The following is a 21,490-nucleotide window of genomic DNA, read 5'->3' as shown; positions in this document are numbered from 1 at the left end:
CAATTACACATGCCTGCAAATCTTCTATACATTGTGAAGACATTAGCATATGTGCCTTGACCTGTTTTGACAATGACGAATCTGATGTTATTGTAGATTTCCAGTCAATAAACCAGTTTAGAGCTTCTTGCAGTACTTTAAGTCTCTCATCATCGTTGGTTTGAATTGGTCTTCTATCCCGAAATATACTTATCAGCTTAGACGTTTGTCGAATAAGCTGAATAACCCCGTTCAACACTTCTCCTTTCTTGCCAAGAGATGCTTGGTACTGAAGAAAGAGATGAAGCATTTCATTGTTCAGCACTTCTTCAGCGAGGTGGTTTCTCATTTTCATTTGTGAACTTGGAAAGATGTGTTCATTTGTTAGACTTCTGTGGAGAGAGAGGCCATTTTGTTGGTCCCATCTGTAGCACTCTATCCACATCTGCCATTGAATTTGGGTACCATCTTGAAGTGTCAATAATCTTGTTGACTCCTTTGAAACTCCACTTTTCATGATATTATTTCTGATTTTCTTGATAGAATGAGAGAAATCCATCATAAAAATAACCGATGTATTGAATCTACATGGACTAGGAACACATACAGATTCCTCAACCAGGCGATGCTGCAAGTTTATATGCATGAAGGATCTGTTGCATGGTGCTCCATCCATGCAAGTATAGGCAACTTGGAACCCATACATTCCTAGCCAATCCACAGCATCCCAAAATAAAACATGAAGCTGTGCTGCTTGTACTGTCGTTGATAAAAAATGTGCAAAAGGGAAGCGAAATCCTGTTACACCCAGAAAAATCAGCTGAAGTACATGAGTTCCTAATGTCTTTTCTTTCTTGCCTGATTTGAGGACCTCACACATGTTTCCTTCTTGACCTAGGTCAGTAAATCCAAGGAGTTCCACGACGTCACCATTCTTGGTTATCTGAATGTCACTCTGTATAGCCATCTCGTCTAGTATAACACCACCAATCATACCAGCGGAAGAAATATTTAGCCGCTTTGCCTCACTATACATCCAATGAAATATCTCCTCTTTGAACCCTACTTCATGCTTCACATTGTTTTTATACAAAATCAGTAGGGAAGGTGATGGAAGCATTAATATGCCACTGTTTCTTAACATACAGTATCCACTTGGACTTCTTGTGAAGAGTTGAAGGCAAATTGAAATCAATACTTGACTCCATCTTCTACCACGGGCATCCTTTCCACAGTTATTGGCTTGACTTATTAAAAGTTCAAGCATGTTTTCTGGTGCATTTGGAATTAACTTTTGAAATTGCTCCCTAAGAGTAAGAGTAAGTTGAGGACTTGAATTTTCTTGTGTGGTATTCTCTGTTTGTGACCCAAATGTCATTTTTTGGCATACTCTACACACTTGAGATCTGTGAATGAATCCAATTACTTTGACACAGTTAATTGATCTTAAATGTTTCTCGCATTTGCCATCACTGTCTTGCCATGCATCAAGGATGTGGAAACGACTACATACTATATTTTTGTCAATAGCGATTCCTTCACACAGTCTAATTGAAGTCACCTGTTTACAGACCAAATCTAAATCACCAATGAAACTATTATCTATTCCAATGCTTTTCAAATCAATGTCTTTCGTCCCAATGACCATCTGCCAGCTTCCGTCTTTATTGAAAGTTATATCTTTATAGACAGTGTTTCCATTTGAAATGTGAGGTGTTGGATATGACCATTGAATTTTTTGTTCTGTTTTTTTAGTCAATATAAAACCAAGTGGTAGGTTAGTTACTAGTTCTTCTGGTGTTATTTTTCTATCCCTTTGGAAAGAGTTGGTAGATAATGATAGTCCAATATAAATAGTTTGTTTCAAAGATCCAATATGTTGTCTTGTTTTCTTAACATTGGGGTACAACTGTGTAACATATTGAGAAAACAGTTGTGGAGATGTAACATCAGTTTCTTTATAGCCAAGATCCGTTATTTCCAAGCAATATGTCTCAAACAAAACATTTGCCGATACAGTGCCTTCTTCTATCAATCTTGAAAACATCCTGAAAATAGAAAGATGAGCAATTTAGTTAATAAGCCTTTAATAATAACCTACAAACTGTAAACACATTTGTACTGTTGGTCTTTTTATGTTTACTTTATATTTATATCATACACACCTTAACTCCTTCACACAAATATATATACACACAAATAAACGTCATGACATATTCGAGACTGTATATAATGTGTTATCTATCCCCGATATATTTGATTTCAATTGTATATATATATATGTAAGTTAATTTGTCATATCAATGTGTACATATACATTATATTTGTCTGTATTTCTTACCACCTGTTGTTACTAAGGAGAAGACTTAGATAGGCTATCCTATTGACTTTCTTTCTGTGTTAATAAAGTTTGTTGATATTGAAGTTGAATAAAGAAATGATAAAAGTTTGTATGAACTTAAACATAACTTTTGGTTTATATATAGAAATGTTTTTTTTTTTAAACATATATACCCCTGTAACCTTCAAAATGGTGCAAGGTCATTTCTTTCATCATACATTATCCATAAACAAGGATTTAATGCATTTTTGTTAAGAGATTTTAATGGAAAATGTTCAGCTGGTAGACCTTGGGGAGTCAGACATTTACTGTAAAATTTATAATAATTATCACCAATTTTTATTCTTTTTAATTTTTCAGACAGGTGTCCATGGATTGGCAGACCATATTTGGGCCAGATGACGACGACGATTTCATTGTTGATGGGAATCTCGGATGTGAAGGTGAAGCAGAAACAGAAGAGGAAGATGAAGATACTTTTGATGATGACTTCAACAAAATCATTGTATCTGACAGTGTATTCTCAACTGATGAACTATCTGAGTATACTTTGCCGGCTTCATTTGACCCAGGGGCTCTCCTTCAAACAATGCGATCAAAGCATGAAGCCACAGCTATACAAACGGAATCAAATGAATTGATTGACCATTTGCTGAAGTTTCATGTTGAGAGGGTTGCAGACTTCTGCAAAAAACAATTCTTAGTTTTGTCTGCATTTATGGAAGACCTCAACGTCACTGCCTCTGGTCCAGTAAAGTCTGAGGCTCTTTGTCATTTTTATGAAAAATGCAATCGGCATCAAACAAGCCAGGAATACCTCTTGACTACCATGATACTGTTTCAAGACCTGCCCATACATTCTGATGCCCAAGCCCACATCTGCTACAAGTTGGCAGTGGAGGTAAGGAAGTTCTTGCTTCAGGAGAAGGTTGACCTCTTCCAGACAACCAAGAAATCCACTTACCAGAGGTTTGTGACCAGTGCATCAAAAGCGAGGATCCGTTATGTTGGTGGGTATTGTATCAGTAAGGTCAGATATCGCAATCTGCAGCTTCAGAAGACAAGAGCAACCAAAGTCAGCATTGAAGACCAGCAACAGTATGAGGAATCAACAATGGCAATCAACATACTGGATGCTTTAAGGGAGAATGAGGTTGTGTTGGAAAAACATTCTGCTCTTCCTGAAACATTGGTTGATGTCATCAGGAAACAAAATGTAAGCAGGGGGTTAACTCAGATCAGAGATGAACTATTCTTATTTTTCATGAAGCTGTGTGAACATTGTCTTACAAACCTGACTGATCAACATCTCCATCAACACGGTCAACATCTCCACAGTCAATGTTTTAATGTAATCATGGGGAATATTCAACTTTACGAACAGTTTCTGAAAGTTGTCAAGACAGTGCCTATGAAAAGTTTTTCTTTGTATGAAAATACATGTGATGTGGGTTCATCAGTCGTTGAAGACATTCTCAATAAACTCACATTGGAAGTCTCTGTGACCGAGTGTATTTACAAGGATATTGTTGAGAAGTTTGTCATGGTGATGCTTAATCAATTTAGGAAAGACCTGCTTCAAGCATTTTCAGTGGAGAAAACATTAGCTCACAAAAAGCAAATTTTGATCAAGAAATCAAAACAAAGTGATATTCAGGGAACAGTCAGCTTTGATAGTATCAGTAAAGATAACTCCATAGGTAAAGATATGTCACACAATTTACTGAAAGGTTTACTTCTCCAACAGAAAGATGTTTTGAAGTCATTTACCAAGACCAACCTCCAAACATTATGCAAGGCATACTCTCTGAAGGTATCAAGGGTTTATACAAAAGCAAAATTAATGCAGGACTTGAAAGCAAGGATACTCGCCAGTAATGCCATGCCAAATCCAAACGTCATTCACCATGACACAGAATCCAAGATGGCAGAGACAACTACTCTTTCAGAACCTCAACCAGGACCAAGTTCTGCAGCAGATTCTTTTGAGGACACTCAGAAAGAACCTAAAGGTACCTCGACTGAAGAGGATGAAGCAATGCTTCAAAAAGATCCTGAAGAAGAGGAAGTCTGCAAAGTTTGCAATAAAGTTGGTAGTGTATTGTATTGGATATACTGTGAAAGCTGCTCTAAATGGCTACACAGGAACTGTGCAGGGCTTTGTTCAAAAAAAAAGTGGGACAATGCAAGACAAGAAGGAGTAAGGTTTTTTTGTAATGACTGTCAATAAATTAGATTTAGAAATGTTAAAACTACCATTATTTCATAACAAATCAAACATATTTTTCTGGATTCCAAATTGTGTGTGATATATATATATATATATATATATAGTGTCACACTTTCTCAGTGTGTGTAATAAAGGAACAGTGTCATACTTCTAGTGTGTGTAATGGAGGAACAGTGCCACACTTCTAGTGTGTGTAATGGAGGAACAGTGCCACACTTCAGTGTGTGTAATGGAGGGACAGTGCCACACTTATAATGTGTGTAATGGAGGAACAGTGCCACACTTATAATGTGTGTAATGGAGGAACAGTGCCACACTTCTTCAGTGTGTGTAATGGAGGAACAGTGCCACACTTCTAGTGTGTGTAATGAAGGAACAGTGCCACGCTCCTTCAGTGTGTGTAATGGAGGAACAGTGCCACACTTCTTCAGTGTGTGTAATGGAGGGACAGTGCCACACTTATAATGTGTGTAATGGAGGAACAGTGCCACACTTATAATGTGTGTAATGGAGGAACAGTGCCACACTTCTTCAGTGTGTGTAATGGAGGGACAGTGCCACACTTATAATGTGTGTAATGGAGGAACAGTGCCACACTTATAATGTGTGTAATGGAGGAACAGTGCCACACTTCTTCAGTGTGTGTAATGGAGGGACAGTGCCACACTTATAATGTGTGTAATGGAGGAACAGTGCCACATTTCTTCAGTGTGTAATGAAAGAGCTGTGGTATACTTCCTCATTGTAAGTAGATAGTTTCACTTGCATGTACACTCACTTCTTGTGTTTAATAGATCTAGAGATGCAATATGGTGTAGCTAGTGTCATACTTCTTAAATGGTATGTAATATATCTGATTTACACTAACACTATGTATATTTTCATATTGAACATTCAATCAATCTTTTTTTTTTTTTCCATTTTATTATTTGTTCTGTATTGCTGCTGGTATTTACAGTTTCATAATGTACCTCCTGCTCTTGTTGAATTTTATCATTGGATGGGTTTTATTTCTCATTGCAATAATATTATATATATTGTTTCAAATGTTACAGTTTTGGTGTAAGCTGTTGATCAATGGATGTCTCATAACTAGTACTGTATATATGTTGATCAAGCTTATGGTGTGTCACATAAATCAGCTGGACAATCTTCATAAGTCACATGATCTGTACATGTTCAACAATGGTTGTCACATGACTTGTTTTCACATTGCGGCTTACATATCTTGCAGACTATTTTCTAGTTGTGTTTATATTTGGTATTATGGTCCCCATGAGGGAATAGACTATCTCCTCATGTTCATGAGTCTAACTAAAAGATGCGGTCCTCCGACAGATCTTGTTTTCAATTTTAAGTTCAGATAAAATTAAACTGCTGAACCATAAAACATGCTGTGCTATTATCAAATAAATAACACCAGTTAATTACTAAAAATTTAAAATATACATAAAAAATCACTATGATAGCTATGGCCTGTCATAGGTCTAAACAATTCCCATCGGCCCTTTAATTAAGTTTGCTATTAAGTAACATAGTAATGATGCATCTATATGTAATCAATCAAAGACATATAGTCATATATTTTTTGTCTGTAATATAATTTTTAACTCATGATTAATATCTGAAAATTCTTAACTGTCTCATGCCTATGATATAATGGTTTCCATAAATAATTAAGAATTACCAAGTGACAACTGCCATCCTTAAAGTTCGTCTGCTAAAAAAATTCCGCTAAATAACACCATTCGAAAAGTCCGCCAATTACATTGTTCGGATACGATTTCCGTTTAGCGATTGTGATATGAAAAACCCCGAGAGTTTCGAGAGAATTAGCGAATGTGAAGGTCGAATTACCTGAAAATAACGAACCAATCAGCGTTGAGATAACAACTTCTCACACAGCGGAAAACATGGCGGCTTCAGGCATAAAATCAGCGATGCGTTATCAACAAAAGCCAGAGGCGAGCAACAGGGTAATTTTTAGATAGGAACACATGTGCAAGTAAGTTTGTTTCCTGCCTAAGTTTCATCGTTTAGAGACTGGAGTGCTGACATGCGGTACTGTTGAAGCTACTCTCTAGAGACATTTCGTGTTATTCGCTGGACAGATGAGTGTCCGACTAAATAAAATCTGACTAATTTTCGATGTTTTGTGACGTCTAGTGATAGTTCTATGACTATATATATAGTGAATTATATACCAAATTAAAGGGGGGACATTTGTCTGTCGATTGAGACCATTACCAGCGGCACATCTTCGATGGTTTGTCTACAATTACAATTTTCCTGAAATTAGGTGGGTTATCTATGCCGATCGAGTTATTGACCTTGATTATATATTGGGTGTATTGACAGACGAGGCTAGGACCTGTGGCTAGGCTGATCAGTGATCGAAAATTTATATCCAAAATAAGAACATTGCTTTTCTAAGTCATTTGTCATCTGCTAACGGTATCTCACATGTAATATTTAACTTTTTTCTGTTCGTTGTTTTTGGGAAAACGTCGAAAATCTTATAATAATTGACGTAGAAATACCATTACGTGATTTGTGTAAGGGTTTATAATAGCCCGAGTTTTCTCTGGCCCTGTTACCATGTCTGGTGTAGGGCCAGAGCGCACTACTATATGAAAACGTGGAATTATCCGACACCGTTTGGTGTCGCTAAGAATTTGGTGAAATACAATAAAATCGGGTGTGACATAACACCTACCTTACATATATGGATAAATGAGATATCTATTTACCCCAAAACACCCCTTTAGTCCCACTTAGGTGTTTTATTTCGTCTGTATAGACCCTCGTTGTACACTAGCCAAAATTTCATACTTGACTCGGCGCCATATTGCTAACCATGTAGGTCGCGGTCGGCCTAATTACCCTAATCAGTGCGCGATGGAGCAAAAAGAAAAAAAATACAACATTTATTTTTATATATTTTACCGCTTATAATTCAAAAATAATGAATTTTTAAATTGGACATAACAGGTTTCGGGAAATAATAAGCTTAGTTTTCTTATTTTAAACAATGTAAGACGAAAAATACAATAAATGATACGTGGTGTTTTCGGTCCATTGCGTTCCGATTCGGGTGGTTAGTCGTACTATCACTTACAAAATGGCGGGTCAGCAGTACGAAATTTTGACTAGCGTAAAGCGAGGGTCTATACGGGCGGAATAAACCACCTAGATTGGACTAAATGGGTGTTCCAGGGTAAATAAATATTTCATTTATCCATATATGTAAGGTAGGTGTTATGTCACACCCGATTTTATTGTATATCCACCAAATTCTTAGCGACACCAAACGGTGTCGGATAATTCCACGTTTTCATATAGTAGTGCGCTCTGGCCCTACACCAGACATGGTAACAGGGCCAGAGAAAACTCGGGCTAGGTTTATAAATGACGGGGATCTAGTGGCTAACACGTTAAAAACGAATAATTGCATGTTGCAAACCTTTATATTCTGCACGAATTCCAGGAATTGTCTTCAGTCGCTTACACTGATCGCTCATTAGTGCTACAAGTGGTGAACACACGACGATCTTGCCGTTTTCCTCTAGGCCCAATTCCCGTTTCAGAGGAACCAACATCTGGAACGGTAACGACTTTCCAAATCCGGTTGGTAAGACCGCCATGCAATCTTTGTTCCCAAGCAGCGCATCAAGTATCTTCCTCTGTTCGATCTTTAACTTGTTTACTTGAAATAACTTCAGAACTCGTATTATCGCTTCGTTTAAATCTTCCATTTTTGTCGCATCTTTTGTTGCTAACCAAAATGCAACCGAAGTCTTTGAAAGCTCGTCTCTGATTGGCTAATATATAATGAGCATTCATTTTCGCGAAGGTCACCTGAACGTGACCCTGATCGGAGCACCTTCAGATGTTCAGGCGTAGTGCATAGTAAACGTAGCCATGTAACAGCTGATTTTAATCAGATTGAGAGTTTTTCGTCTTCCAGATGTCTGAAATATGTGATATTTTACAGGAAACAATTCAATATCTTCTGTATTTTCTTAGTGGGTATGACTGTATTAACTGCTCTTTTTTTTGTCATAAAATTTTATCAAAATTTGTATTTAAATAATAAAATACAGTTCAGAATTTAAAAAAATCTTACCGTGTCGATCTCTTTACACCTTGAACTTAAATTACTGGATATTATGATTAACAAGGCATCGTGAAAAAGAAAGGATAAGTTATCATAGTATAATGTACAGTGTGTATCAAAGCATTTATGTGAATGAGGAGATTCCATTCTGTTTGTATTAGTCTAACTTTCCAAAATCTATGTGATGTTCAATTACAAACTTCCACATTAGTTCTCCTTGTATAAGTATACAGTGAGGACGTTATAAGTATACCAAACATTCACAGGAGAAAACAGGCTTTGTAATTTGGTTCTTTATGTGGAAAATGAAGCCCTTTTTTCATAACTTATCCAATATGCACTCACCTTCAAATTTAAATAAAAACATACATGTTTATAATATATCTCAAATAATAGTCTAAGCGAGTGATTTTGCTTCTTGTTACTTCAACCATTGACTTTGATATACATACTAATATATGCCCGTGTTTCAATAAAAACAAAACCAATACCAAACCCCAACAAGTGCATAAAATGAAAGATATATAATTGTAAGTAGTTTATAGTGATACGATTGCCTTCTAGCATCGCGTTAGTTCCCTTTGGCTCAGTCGGTAAAGCAGCTGTGCAGTAAAACCGTGGGTCGCGGTTCGATGTCGGTGGAGACACATTACTTGCTTTTCTGTTACATCGGTTAACCACTCCAAATGCAAGCTATATGAAAATGAGAGGCTTCGTTGGGGATAAAACTTGGATTAATTTGTGTTCGGGATGAACACGTTTGAAAAGTGAGTAGTGAGGCAGGTTTTAATTGTAAATTGTGTACATAGCGATTTCTAGTGGGGGATTTCCCTTTAGCTCAGTCGGTAGAGCGTCGGACCAGTAGGCAGAGGGTCGCAGGTTCGATCCCCTGTGGCGACAATTATATTCGCATTCCCGTTATATATGAAAATCTTGTTGTATCATCTGCCCTTTTACGTTGTTAGTAGCATATGAAATGTGGCAGTAGAATAGTGATGCCAATATTCAGTGCACATGTCATCACGGACGGGATATGACATGTACGATCATTTGGAATCCAGCGAAGTAAGGACAATGAAAGTCACATCGGGACAAACAAAAAGAATTTCAACTGATATACATGTAGATGTAATACATTGTTAATTTTACAAGGTGTTTATATGTTGTTGGGTATTTTGTTTTTGTTTTTAAGGATGTATAATTTACAGTCTATATGACATTGTATTAGATTAGGACTTTATATTTGCCTAGTTTGTAGCATATTTTGCAGACGCGTTGTGTCATTTTTTTAAAATTAACATCATCTCCCTCCCCCCCCCCCCCCCCCCTCCCCCCTCAAAAAAAAAAAAAAAAAGAAAGAAAAGAAAATATGGTACATGTTCTTTGACTGTTATTCTCATGTCCCTGTGTTTCCTTCTTGATTAACGGTGAGTGAGTCAGGGGATTATAGCTGCGCTCTTCTAAGGCTTTGCCTTCATTCATATTAACATTTATGTTTTTGATTTTGAAAACGGTGACCGTTAGGTCGAAACATGCCAATATGCGCCATACCCCTTTAAACAACAACAAAATATAACTTTTCTTCAAAATAGTTATACAGTTAAGGAAACTAGTATTTCATGATTATATACCATAATTAATAATAAATTTGTTTGGAGTTTCTGGAGTCTGGGTTGCTTTGACGCTTCTTTGTACGGTGTCGTTGTAGGATTCATCCACTCAAAAAGTTCCGGGTTTGGTCATTATCATACATATATAGTATAAAGAAGTTTGCACAGCATATAAGGAAGTTTGCACAGCAAATAAGAAAAATTGCACCGAATATAAAGGGAAACGCACAGCATATATGGACATATCTACCGAATATAAGGACATAACTACCGAATATAAGGAAACGTCTACCGAATATAAAGACATATCTACCGAATATAAAGACATATCTACCGAATATAAGGTTATGTCTACCGAATATAAGGATGTGTCTACCGCATATAAAGACATAACCACCGAATATAAAGTAAAAAGCACCGCATATAATGGTATAACTACATCATATAAAGACATAACCACCGAATATAATCATATTTGGTCACCTAAGACAGCTATGGCGTTCTATATCACACAACGGCCTGGTTGCGTGTTGATCTGGGAGAGTTGGTGACCATCACTAGGATCAAAATATACTACAGAGGTGAGTGTAGTGTCTATACCAAACATGCTTTGAACTTCGAATTAAGTTACTTTGATTAGATAAGCATCATTATTAAACTTATTTAAACAAAACTGGATTCTATAATAGTAGCTTTAAAAAAAAAAAAAAAACTTAATTGGTATCATGAAGACATACCATAACGTTTGTACTGTCAAATACAGTTATTAATTCCTATAGATTGTTTGTTGTTCGAGAAATCTTCGTTCTCTGTATAATCATCTAAAACAGCAGAGGTTGTCGATATAATAGCGGAACCGTCATTGTAACTCATTTCGATAATACAAGGTGGAAATATGGACAAAACTTATAAATTCGAGACCCTTACAAATTACCAGTAGAATAGGACCAGGTGTTCCGGGACAGTAGGCGTCTTCTCCTTCATCGACGACACGATAAGAATATAGGTCCAATCTGAGTATCTAAAAATTTAATATGAGAACTTTGATGGTGAAAAACTGAACCACCAGGCATATCATATATACATATTGAATACGTGTGGCTTCATATAGCACAGAAAACAGAACATTTCCAAGTTAGATTATAATGTCGACGTCACTACATTCTAATTGTCACTATCAACCTGCACTTCTCGACATATTGTGTTTTTAATATCTCCATCAATAGTCGACATATGGCAGAAATGACGATAATGAAAACACGGATATTTAAACAAGTATGTGGTAGAAGCTCTCAAGAGGTAAACAATTAACGATTGAAGAATCGAAATCACCCCACAATGTCATACAGCGTAGTTGTTAGATGTCCTTGCTAACTAAGTTGTCACTTCATTCTTAAAAATATAGAAATGGGATGTGAAACATATTCCAATAATGGATAAATATATAACTGACTTGCTCAGTAACGTAACTTTTGAATCTTAAATAGTTTACGTTCCACATAACCACTGTCATACAACTTATAAGTTCTCTAAGTTTCCACGTAATATTCAAAATATGATTAATGGTAAGCTATATGAATAGGATATATAAATTGTACGTGCTAGACCGTGTCTTGATGTGTCGATGACTTTCCCTACATTACTTCGAATTCAGAAGTGTACATTTTGTATATTAGATTTCCTTCCCCTTGTTCTAACCTCTTGGTTATATGTTTTCTCACAATAACAATAACTCATCCATAACCTGTACGTTTTCCTGCAACACTCTTAAGTGTAAGTAGAGAAAACTGACTCTCACACGTTGAATACCGTTTTAGATTCCCATTTTCCAATTGATAGTCAGGACGTCAACCCACTTTACATTAGATTCTAACTCAAGGCGTCTGAAGTAAACGCAACAGACTTTTTATCATACCTACGTTTATAGTCAGCAAGTTTGATTCAATAAAATTGACAAACATTTCAAAGACATATTCTACGACAAATATTTTCACGAAACGTTTAAAAAGACAATTAGTAATTAAGAATATAGAATTTTAAGCAACAGTTTGTCAGAAGACAATCCGATTAGTCCATAATGCAGAACATGGAATTTCAACAAAATACAGATAATGATATGGAGTGAACGAATATGACTTAGATTTAAACGGTTTATTGTCATCTAAAAACCGTTTTCGCTATTTTAGCTAATATCCAAGCACTTTATTACTAGTTGACATTCTTTCGTGATAAATTCCTTTATAACTTAATTTCTATTTCTCATACCAAGTATCTCTGAATGACTTCGGCACTGTAAGAGAACCAGTAACAATTTCCTGTCATAACCGATAATCAACAGAGAATTGTCGATAGGAGCGTGATACGTCGATTATCGAATATTTTCAAATTTTCTTACAGAAGGCGATTTCTGTGAGGCTATTTTGATTTCTATTAGTAAACCCCAAAAAACTTTAATTAAATTTCAACCCGGTTAACTTGTAATATTGGGTTTGATAACATTCGACATTTTCATTGACATGTATCCTCATCCGTGCCTATTAAAGTGAATATCTACCTGCTGATTTTTTTTTCAAGATAATTTTCAGCACAGATTGGCAGGATATCAGCTTTATGTACCCAATACCACCAACACACCAACATACGGCGTCCCGTTTTCAGGACACTAGTAGTACTAAAAACGCTGTAAAGCTGGCGGTGACACACCAGTGCCCGTATGTATGTCGGTATGTAACCGTGTACAACTATAGAAACAACCCTAAAACGATACAACTGGTACAGTGATTAGGTAATATTGGAGCTTTGTGAGGTTCACGTATATGGTGAGTATGATTATGTCCGTTAATGGCTGACATAAATGATTTGGTGAAGTGATGCTATGTGACTGCTTTCCTTTCTCTTCATTTAAAACGTATATTTTCTAAAAAAAAAAAAGAGCAGTTTTTCCTAGTCCAAATCTGCTGTACATACACAGAAAGAAAATGCATAAAACTGTCAAAGGTTTTGGGGAAAATGTAATTGTTTCAGATAATATCAGATTGTACAGTTAGTAAAACATACCGAAATGTCATTTTGACTGATTCAGTAATGTTCTACATACCCGTGGAAGAGAAAATGGGTAAAACAGTAGTTGGTTCACCCGTTATAATACATTAAAGTTTTATTGAATAAACGTTAAATTGTGTTGGATTTTCACTTTATCCAATATTTAACAGTATCATAATATGACAATGCCTTTCTTCGCTGAAAAATTACAATTTTAACTTATCTATTCAAATAATCTAATCAATGATTCAAAAACATGGACACCTCGGCACTTACAAATTGGTAACTTCGGCACTTTTAGTCAGCTGGTAGCGCTAGACTAACTACTGAATCAGCTGGCAGCGTTAGACTAACTACTTAGTCAATTGGTAGCACTATACTTACTTTTAGTCAGCTGGTAGCGCTAGACTAACTACTTAATCAGTTAGTAGCGCTAGACTAACTATTTAGTCAGTTGGTAGCACTATACTTACTTTTAGTCAGCTGGTAGCGCTAGACTAACTACTTAGTCAGCTGGTAGCGCTAGACTAACTACTTAGTCAGTTGGTAGCACTATACTTACTTTTAGTCAGCTGGTAGCGCTAGACTAACTACTTAGTCAGCTGGTAGCGCTAGACTAACTACTTAGTCAGTTGGTAGCGCTAGACTAACTACTTAGTCAGTTGGTAGTGCTAGACTAACTATTTAGTCAGCTGGTAGCGCTAGACTAACTATTTAGTCAGTTGGTAGTGCTAGACTAACTACTTAGTCAGTTGGTAGTGCTAGACTAACTATTTAGTCAGTTGGTAGCGCTAGACTAACTATTTAGTCAGCTGGTAGCGCTAGACTAACTATTTAGTCAGTTGGTAGCGCTAGACAAACTACTTAGTCAGTTGGTAGTGCTAGACTAACTATTTAGTCAGCTGGTAGCACTAGACTAACTATTTAGTCAGTTGGTAGCGCTAGACTAACTACTTAGTCAGTTGGTAGCGCTAGACTAACTATTTAGTCAGCTGGTAGCGCTAGACTAACTACTTAGTCAGTTAGTAGCGCTAGACTAACTACTTAATCAGTTGGTAGTGCTAGACTAACTATTTAGTCAGTTGGTAGTGCTAGACTAACTACTTAGTCAGTTGGTAGCGCTAGACTAACTATTTAGTCAGTTGGTAGTGCTATACTAACAACTTAGTCAGTTGGTAGCGCTAGACTAACTACTTAGTCAGCTGGTAGCGCTAGACTAACTATTTAGTCAGCTGGTAGTGCTAGACTAACTATTTAGTCAGCTTGTAGCACTGAACTTACTTTTAGTCAGCTGGTAGCGCTAGACTAACTATTTAGTCAGCTGGTAGTGCTAGACTAACTATTTAGTCAGCTGGTAGTGCTAGACTAACTATTTAGTCAGTTGGTAACGCTAGACTAACTATTTAGTCATTTGGTAGCGCTAGACTAACTATTTAGTCAGCTGGTAGCGCTAGACTAACTACTTAGTCAGCTGGTAGCGCTAGACTAACTACTTAGTCAGCTGGTAGCGCTAGACTAACTATTTAGTCAGCTGGTAGTGCTAGACTAACTATTTAGTCAGCTGGTAGCACTATACTTACTTTTAGTCAGCTGGTAGCGCTAGACTAACTACTTAGTCAGTTGGTAGTGCTAGACTAACTATTTAGTCAGTTGGTAGCGCTATACTTACTACTTAATCAGTTGGTAGCGCTAGACTAACTACTTAGTCAGTTGGTAGCGCTAGACTAACTATTTAGTCATTTGGTAGCGCTAGACTAACTACTTAGTCAGTTGGTAGCGCTATACTTACTACTTAATCAGTTGGTAGTGCTAGACTAACTACTTAGTCAGTTGGTAGCGCTAGACTAACTACTTAGTCAGTTGGTAGCGCTAGAATAACTTAGTCAGGTGGTAGCGCTATATTATATCTAGGAGTTAGCACGTATCGCTCAAAAATTCCTCATGGATTTATTATCTCTCACTTACTGATATCCCTAAATTAATCATATCTCCCATCACATGTCATATCCCCCATCACATATCAAATCTCCGATCACATGTCATATCTCCCATCACACATCCTATCAACCTTCACATGACATTTCTCCTGTCACTAATTCTATCAACCATCACATGTCATATCTCCCATCACGTCATATCTCCCATCACACATCCTATCAACCATTATATGAAATATCTCCCATCACACAACTTATCAACTATCACATGTCATATCACCCATCACATGTCATATCTCCCATCACACATCGTATCTCCCATCACATATACTATCAACCATTACATGTCATATTTCCCATCACACATCATATCAATCTTCACTTGTCATATCTGCCATCATACATCCTATCAACCATTACACATCATATCTCCCATCACACATTCTATCAACCTTCACATGTCATATCTCCCATCACATGACATATCTCCCATCATACATTCTATCAACCTTCACATGTCGTATCTCCGATCACATGTCATATCTCCCATCACATATCATACTGTATCAACCTTCACATGTCATATCTCCCATCACACATCCTATCAACCATCACATGTCATATCTCCCATCACACATCCTATCAACCTTCACATGTCATATCTCCCATCACACATCCTATCAACCTTCACATGTCATATCTCCTATCACACATCCTATCAACCTTCACATGTCATATCTCCCACCACACATTCTATCAACCTTCATATGTCATATCTCCTATCACACATTCTATCAACCTTCACATGTCGTATCTCCCATCACACATCCTATCAACCATTACATGTCCTATCTCCCATCACACATCCTTTCTACCATCACATGTCATATCTCCCATCATACATTCTATCAACCTTCACATGTCGTATCTCCGATCACATGTCATATCTCCCATCACATATCATACTGTATCAACCTTCACATGTCATATCTCCTACGACACATTCTATCAACCTTCACATGTCGTATCTCCCATCACATGTCATATCTCCCATCACATGTCATATCTCCCACCACACATCCTATCAACCATCACACGTCCTATCTCCCATCACACATCCTATCAACCTTCATATGTCATATCTCCTATCACACATTCTATCAACCATTACATGTCGTATCTCCCATCACACAACTTATCAACTATCACATGTCATATCACCCATCACATGTCATATCTCCCATCACATGTCATATCTCCCATCACACATCTTATCAATCTTCACATGTCATATCTCCCATCACACATCCTATCAACCATCACATGTCATATCTCCCATCACACATCCTATCAACCATCACACGTCATATCTCCCATCACACATCCTATCAACCATCACATGTCATATCTCCCATCACACATCCTATCAACCATCACATGTCCTATCTCCCATCACACATCCTATCAACCATCACACGTCATATCTCCCATCACACATCCTATCAACCATTACATGTCGTATCTCCCATGTCAAATCCTATCTCCCATCACATATCATATCTCCCATCACACATCCTATCAACCATCACATATCATATCTCCGATCACATGTCATATCAACCATCACATGACATTTCTCCTGTCACTAATTCTATCAACCATGACATGTCATATCTCCCATCACATGTCATATCTCCCATCACACAACCTATCAACCATTACATGTCATATCTCCCATCACACATCCTATCAACCATCACATGTCATATCACCCATCACATGTCATATCTCCCATCACACATATATTATATTCTAGATTCATGAAATTTGTACAACATGATGGTGTTAATGTTGATTCACCAAGCAATGCTGACTCTCCAGCTGATACTAAACAGACTGAGGACATCCCCATCATAACCGCATAGGACACTCATAAGTTCATCAAGCATCTTTAAGGATTTTTAGCCAAGAAAAGTCTACACGACCATCTGAAGCTATTCTACACAACAGAGACTGCCATTGATGTTTCCTGTGCTGTATGATATTGGACTCTTTCTTAACTCAAATCATCAATGTTAACAAAATGATTTTATTTATATCTAACAAAATAAAACTCAATGGACTTACCAGTGGACATGGAATTTTTCAAATCTGCTCCAATGCTATGGACATATCAACTGTGAAATATTTTACTGGAATTATGAACATTTTAACCAGCTGTGAAAATTAACTGTTTTTATTCTTGAAAATTCATATGAACTTGTATCAAACAAACACACATCAAGATTTTAACTGTGATGCTTACAATTTGAGTGTACATGTACTTGCCAAAATGATCTACATGTATTATGAAAATGGTTTGAAATGAATATTTACTGACCATGTCATCAATGTAAGAAATAAGTATGTTTTGAGAGTAATTAAAGTATAACACAAAACATGCATTACATTTATGTATTTATCAAAATATTCATTTAACAAAACATATGCCTTTGTTGTTATTCATGCGAGTGGTAATAACATAATACCTAATAACACAAGAGTATCATACAGAGGTACCCTGGCTCTTGATGGTCGATCTGGTCAACCTTGGTACATGTAATCAAACCACCAAATGGTCTAAATAAAGAGGTTTTACTGAAAACGTTTCAATAAGATAGCAGTAAAAAACAATACACCAACTGTAGACATGAACAGTTCATTCTCAAGGCCAATATATCTAGTTATATGTACAAAAATGTCTCTCTTAGTACTGAATTCACAAAAAAACTTAATCACGTTGAAATCAGATGTCATCCGAAATTAGCATATTTGGTATATTATGATAGAATGACAACTATTTATGAAGGTAATGTTGTATAGTAATAATGTAGAGTATGATCTATATTCAATTGGTGACAATACTATAATCATGATATCTTTGAATGAATTTATCATTTTGGTTCCAAAAACATCTCAAAGCCAACTAGATTACTGACCTTCAAGCAAGGCCTTTAAGCTTGTTATTTAGCTATATATCCTACCCATTAATTAATAGGCATACAGAGTATTGTAAAAGGAAAATATGTCCCTGACTGGCCCTGCTGATTATTACACTGTAACGATTTTAAAAGAAACTAGCATTTTCTAAAAATATTAATGACTCCCTTGACCTTTACTGAACAATTGTGAAACTCGAGCTTATGTAAGACATAATGGTCCGTTATCAATGTGTGAAGTTTTATCACTAAAGGAATGAAGCTGCTAGAGTGCTGACCAAAAACATCCGTGTTACTGCTTATCAATGTATAGTCCCAGGCACGGGACTAATAAAGAAACTATTTGCTCATAACTCCGAGGTTCAGGTTTTATTTGATATTAGGAATTCAAAAGCAATTACAAGTAGGAAGAGAAAAATACATGCGTATCCTGCCATACTGTATCTCCATATATTAATATAGCTTATAAGATAAGTTGTATTAGTTTAATCATGTCAAGGGCCATTGCCAGAGATCAAATTTGTCATGGACCTTAGACTTAGGCTAAAAAGATCAAACTGTGGTTCTAAAGAAAGTGACCATTGGGAATCATTTCAAGAAAATTTGAATCCATCTGGTGGATCTTGAGAAGAATTCTAATTGTTTAGGAAAAAGATGATTGTGCAATCATGTTACATAACTTAACCATTTGAGCTTTTTTTTAACATTCTCATCAATTTTCAGCTCAATAGCACAAGTAAAACTGGAGAAGGGGTTTAAAATGTTTCTTTCAAGATGGCAGCCATCTTTGATTTCTGACTGACCAGAATTACAAATGGTCAGGACCATCTCGGGATAATTTTAAGTAAGCTGAATCCCACTAATAGAATTTGAGAAGTTTTAAATTCACTTGAGAATGCTTCAGACCAAAATGTCACTTCAGAGACTTCACTCCATTATACCAAAATCATTTATTTCTTGAATACTACATTTAAAATTCTAAGCCAGTCTTTCTTCAATACATCTCTTGATGGATCATCCACAAAATTGAATTGATGTTTTGGTTTGGGACAAGAAATCCCTACATCTCCAAACTGTAATTCATTCTTATAAATGGGAAGCACTTTCTCAGCTTGGTGAAAGAATCCAGATGTTTCTTTCTTCAGACCCTCTGTTAAGCCATCACAAAGATATTTGTGATTCACAACCAACCAAGACACAACGATTGCCAGTAAATTGACACCTCCTGATATTGTATACATTGAAATAGGTGAACTTTCAAGCAAAACATCATTCTTAGAATCATAAAAATACACCACCATATCTTTGCTATTGACCCCAATACAAGGAAACAGAAAATGGCTATATTCTGGGTGTCTTTTCTTTTGAAGAAAGGAAAAAACAATAGTTTCAGCTATGATCTGGGGATTTCTTGAAAGATAAGTTGATTTCACTTCCATTGGTGTCCTCCCAGGACTGTCAGAGTCGGGCTCGTCTTCCAAAGCTTCTACTACAACTTGATTGTTGACGATGACATCCAGGTTTCCATGCCAAACTGAAGGGTTTCCTATAAAGAAACAAAACTAAACTAAACGTGGACCAAATCCTGTCAATTTTTAACAAGTCAAAAGAGGTTACATTTCTTCTTTTTTTTTTCTACATTTCAACTATCACCCTCTTTTGTCTGCCCCAAGAGTGCCACATCCTTCTTTTATACAACATCAGATCTTCTTTGCCCAGTAACATCCCAGACCAAATTTCATCAAAATACATTCAGGCATTCAGGACTAGTAGCAATTTATAACCCAATTATCCCTATTGCCCAACCCTCCAGTGTAATGCTCTCCAGCCCCAGGGTAGCCACACACACCAATAATGTGTTACATCTCATTTGCCTAATAATGCTCCAGACCACAAATTTTATAAAAATCCATTCAGGCTTCAGGAAAAGTAGGGATTTAATGACAATGGGATGTTCCGGGGATGATGCGCCATAGCAGAAGTCCTTGGGCCAGATGAGCTAAACATGTGTCAGTTTTGTTTATCTTCAACTGAACAATTTAACCTATTCAATTCATTTTTCTCTCTCTTAAATGTAATGCTCACCTTGATAGATATTTCAGTAATCATCACAATTATCAGAATTATACGGCAAATGTTTTCTGAGTCATTTGATTACTATGACCTTGAACTTTGTTGGCCAGAGTGAACTTTTTACATAACCAGTAACTAATGCTGTAGATGTGCTAAATATCCAGTGCAAATATTACAGTAATGAAACAAAAACATTTGAATTGCAATTTATGGATAATTTTGAATTTAAGCAGGAAAACATTCTTTAAAGTGGCATATCTGCATCATTTTTGATGATTTGAACTTGCAACCTTGCACACACCTTCATAAGAGCAGGTTCTTTAAAAATGTGACCCAAATAAATGTTTTTGAAAGGATTTAGAAATTTTGTATTTTTTCATTATTTGACTAGTGACCTTGAATGGAGGTAAAGTTTAAAAGTAAGCATAACATTTAGAGCCACAAGCATACATGCTATCTACATTGTATGTGCTAAACACCCATCCCTTAAGTGTATAAAAAAAGGCGTAGAAAAAATAACGGACAATGGACAGCAGATGACGGAAAAGGTCATTGAGCTACGCTCAGGTGACCTAATAATATGGTATTTAGTTCATAGTCTTGCATGGTTGGAAATGTAATGAAATTTGAATGTAAATTTAATTACTATATTGTATAAAAAGTTGTAAATTATGTACTCAATATTTCCCAGCAAGATTCAAGCAAGGAAATTAGTTCACATGGTTGTTAGATCATTCAAGCAACACTCCAGCTTAGTTTGGTTGCTTTGGGTTTTTATTTCACATCTATTGTAGAATCATATATAGGTGGGTGTGATTATCATGTGATGTCTTGTATTTTCCGAAGGGATGCTAGAGGCTATTTACCAAAGCGGCTGTCTTGTCATTTATGTGTCCCTGTGTGTATTTATGTACTAAATAGGGGTATTGTAAGACTTTCAATTGGGGAAATTCTATGCAGGAAAGATTCAGATTTTCTTTTACCAGTTTTTAGGGAGATTACTAGACCCTTCTGGGACGGTCACGTCTTAACTGTCAAAGGGGTTAAAGGATATGTGCAGTCAAAGAATTTGTTTAAGTAAGTGTAGGCAATTGCTTTTGGTCACCATTAAAAAAACTCATTTTAGGGATCAGCTGGGTTCTGATTATATAGCTTTGTTGATACAGCGGTTTGTGAGTACTGC

At 36.4% G+C, this 21,490-nt stretch overlaps 1 protein-coding gene across 4 annotated transcripts in view; it reads right to left on the bottom strand.

Annotated features, from left to right (window-relative positions):
• Window positions 1-17,476: 17,476 nt before the first annotated feature.
• Window positions 17,477-21,490, bottom strand: part of LOC117337465 — a 40,676-nt gene continuing 36,662 nt past the window's right edge. For all 4 annotated transcript variants that reach the window (XR_004534841.1, XR_004534842.1, XM_033898454.1 and 1 more), the window contains one exon: window positions 17,477-19,780. Coding sequence is in view for 2 of the 4 variants with exons in the window: in XM_033898454.1 (XP_033754345.1) it covers window positions 19,185-19,780 (596 nt within the window). In the remaining 2 variants the exon portion in view is untranslated. The remainder of the gene's footprint in view (window positions 19,781-21,490) is intronic.

This window comes from Pecten maximus, chromosome 11 (genome assembly GCF_902652985.1).
Source record: "Pecten maximus chromosome 11, xPecMax1.1, whole genome shotgun sequence".
NCBI lineage: Eukaryota > Metazoa > Mollusca > Bivalvia > Pectinida > Pectinidae > Pecten > Pecten maximus.
Note: the sequence above shows the minus strand (reverse complement) of the source record. Positions and strands in the feature narration are given on the sequence as shown.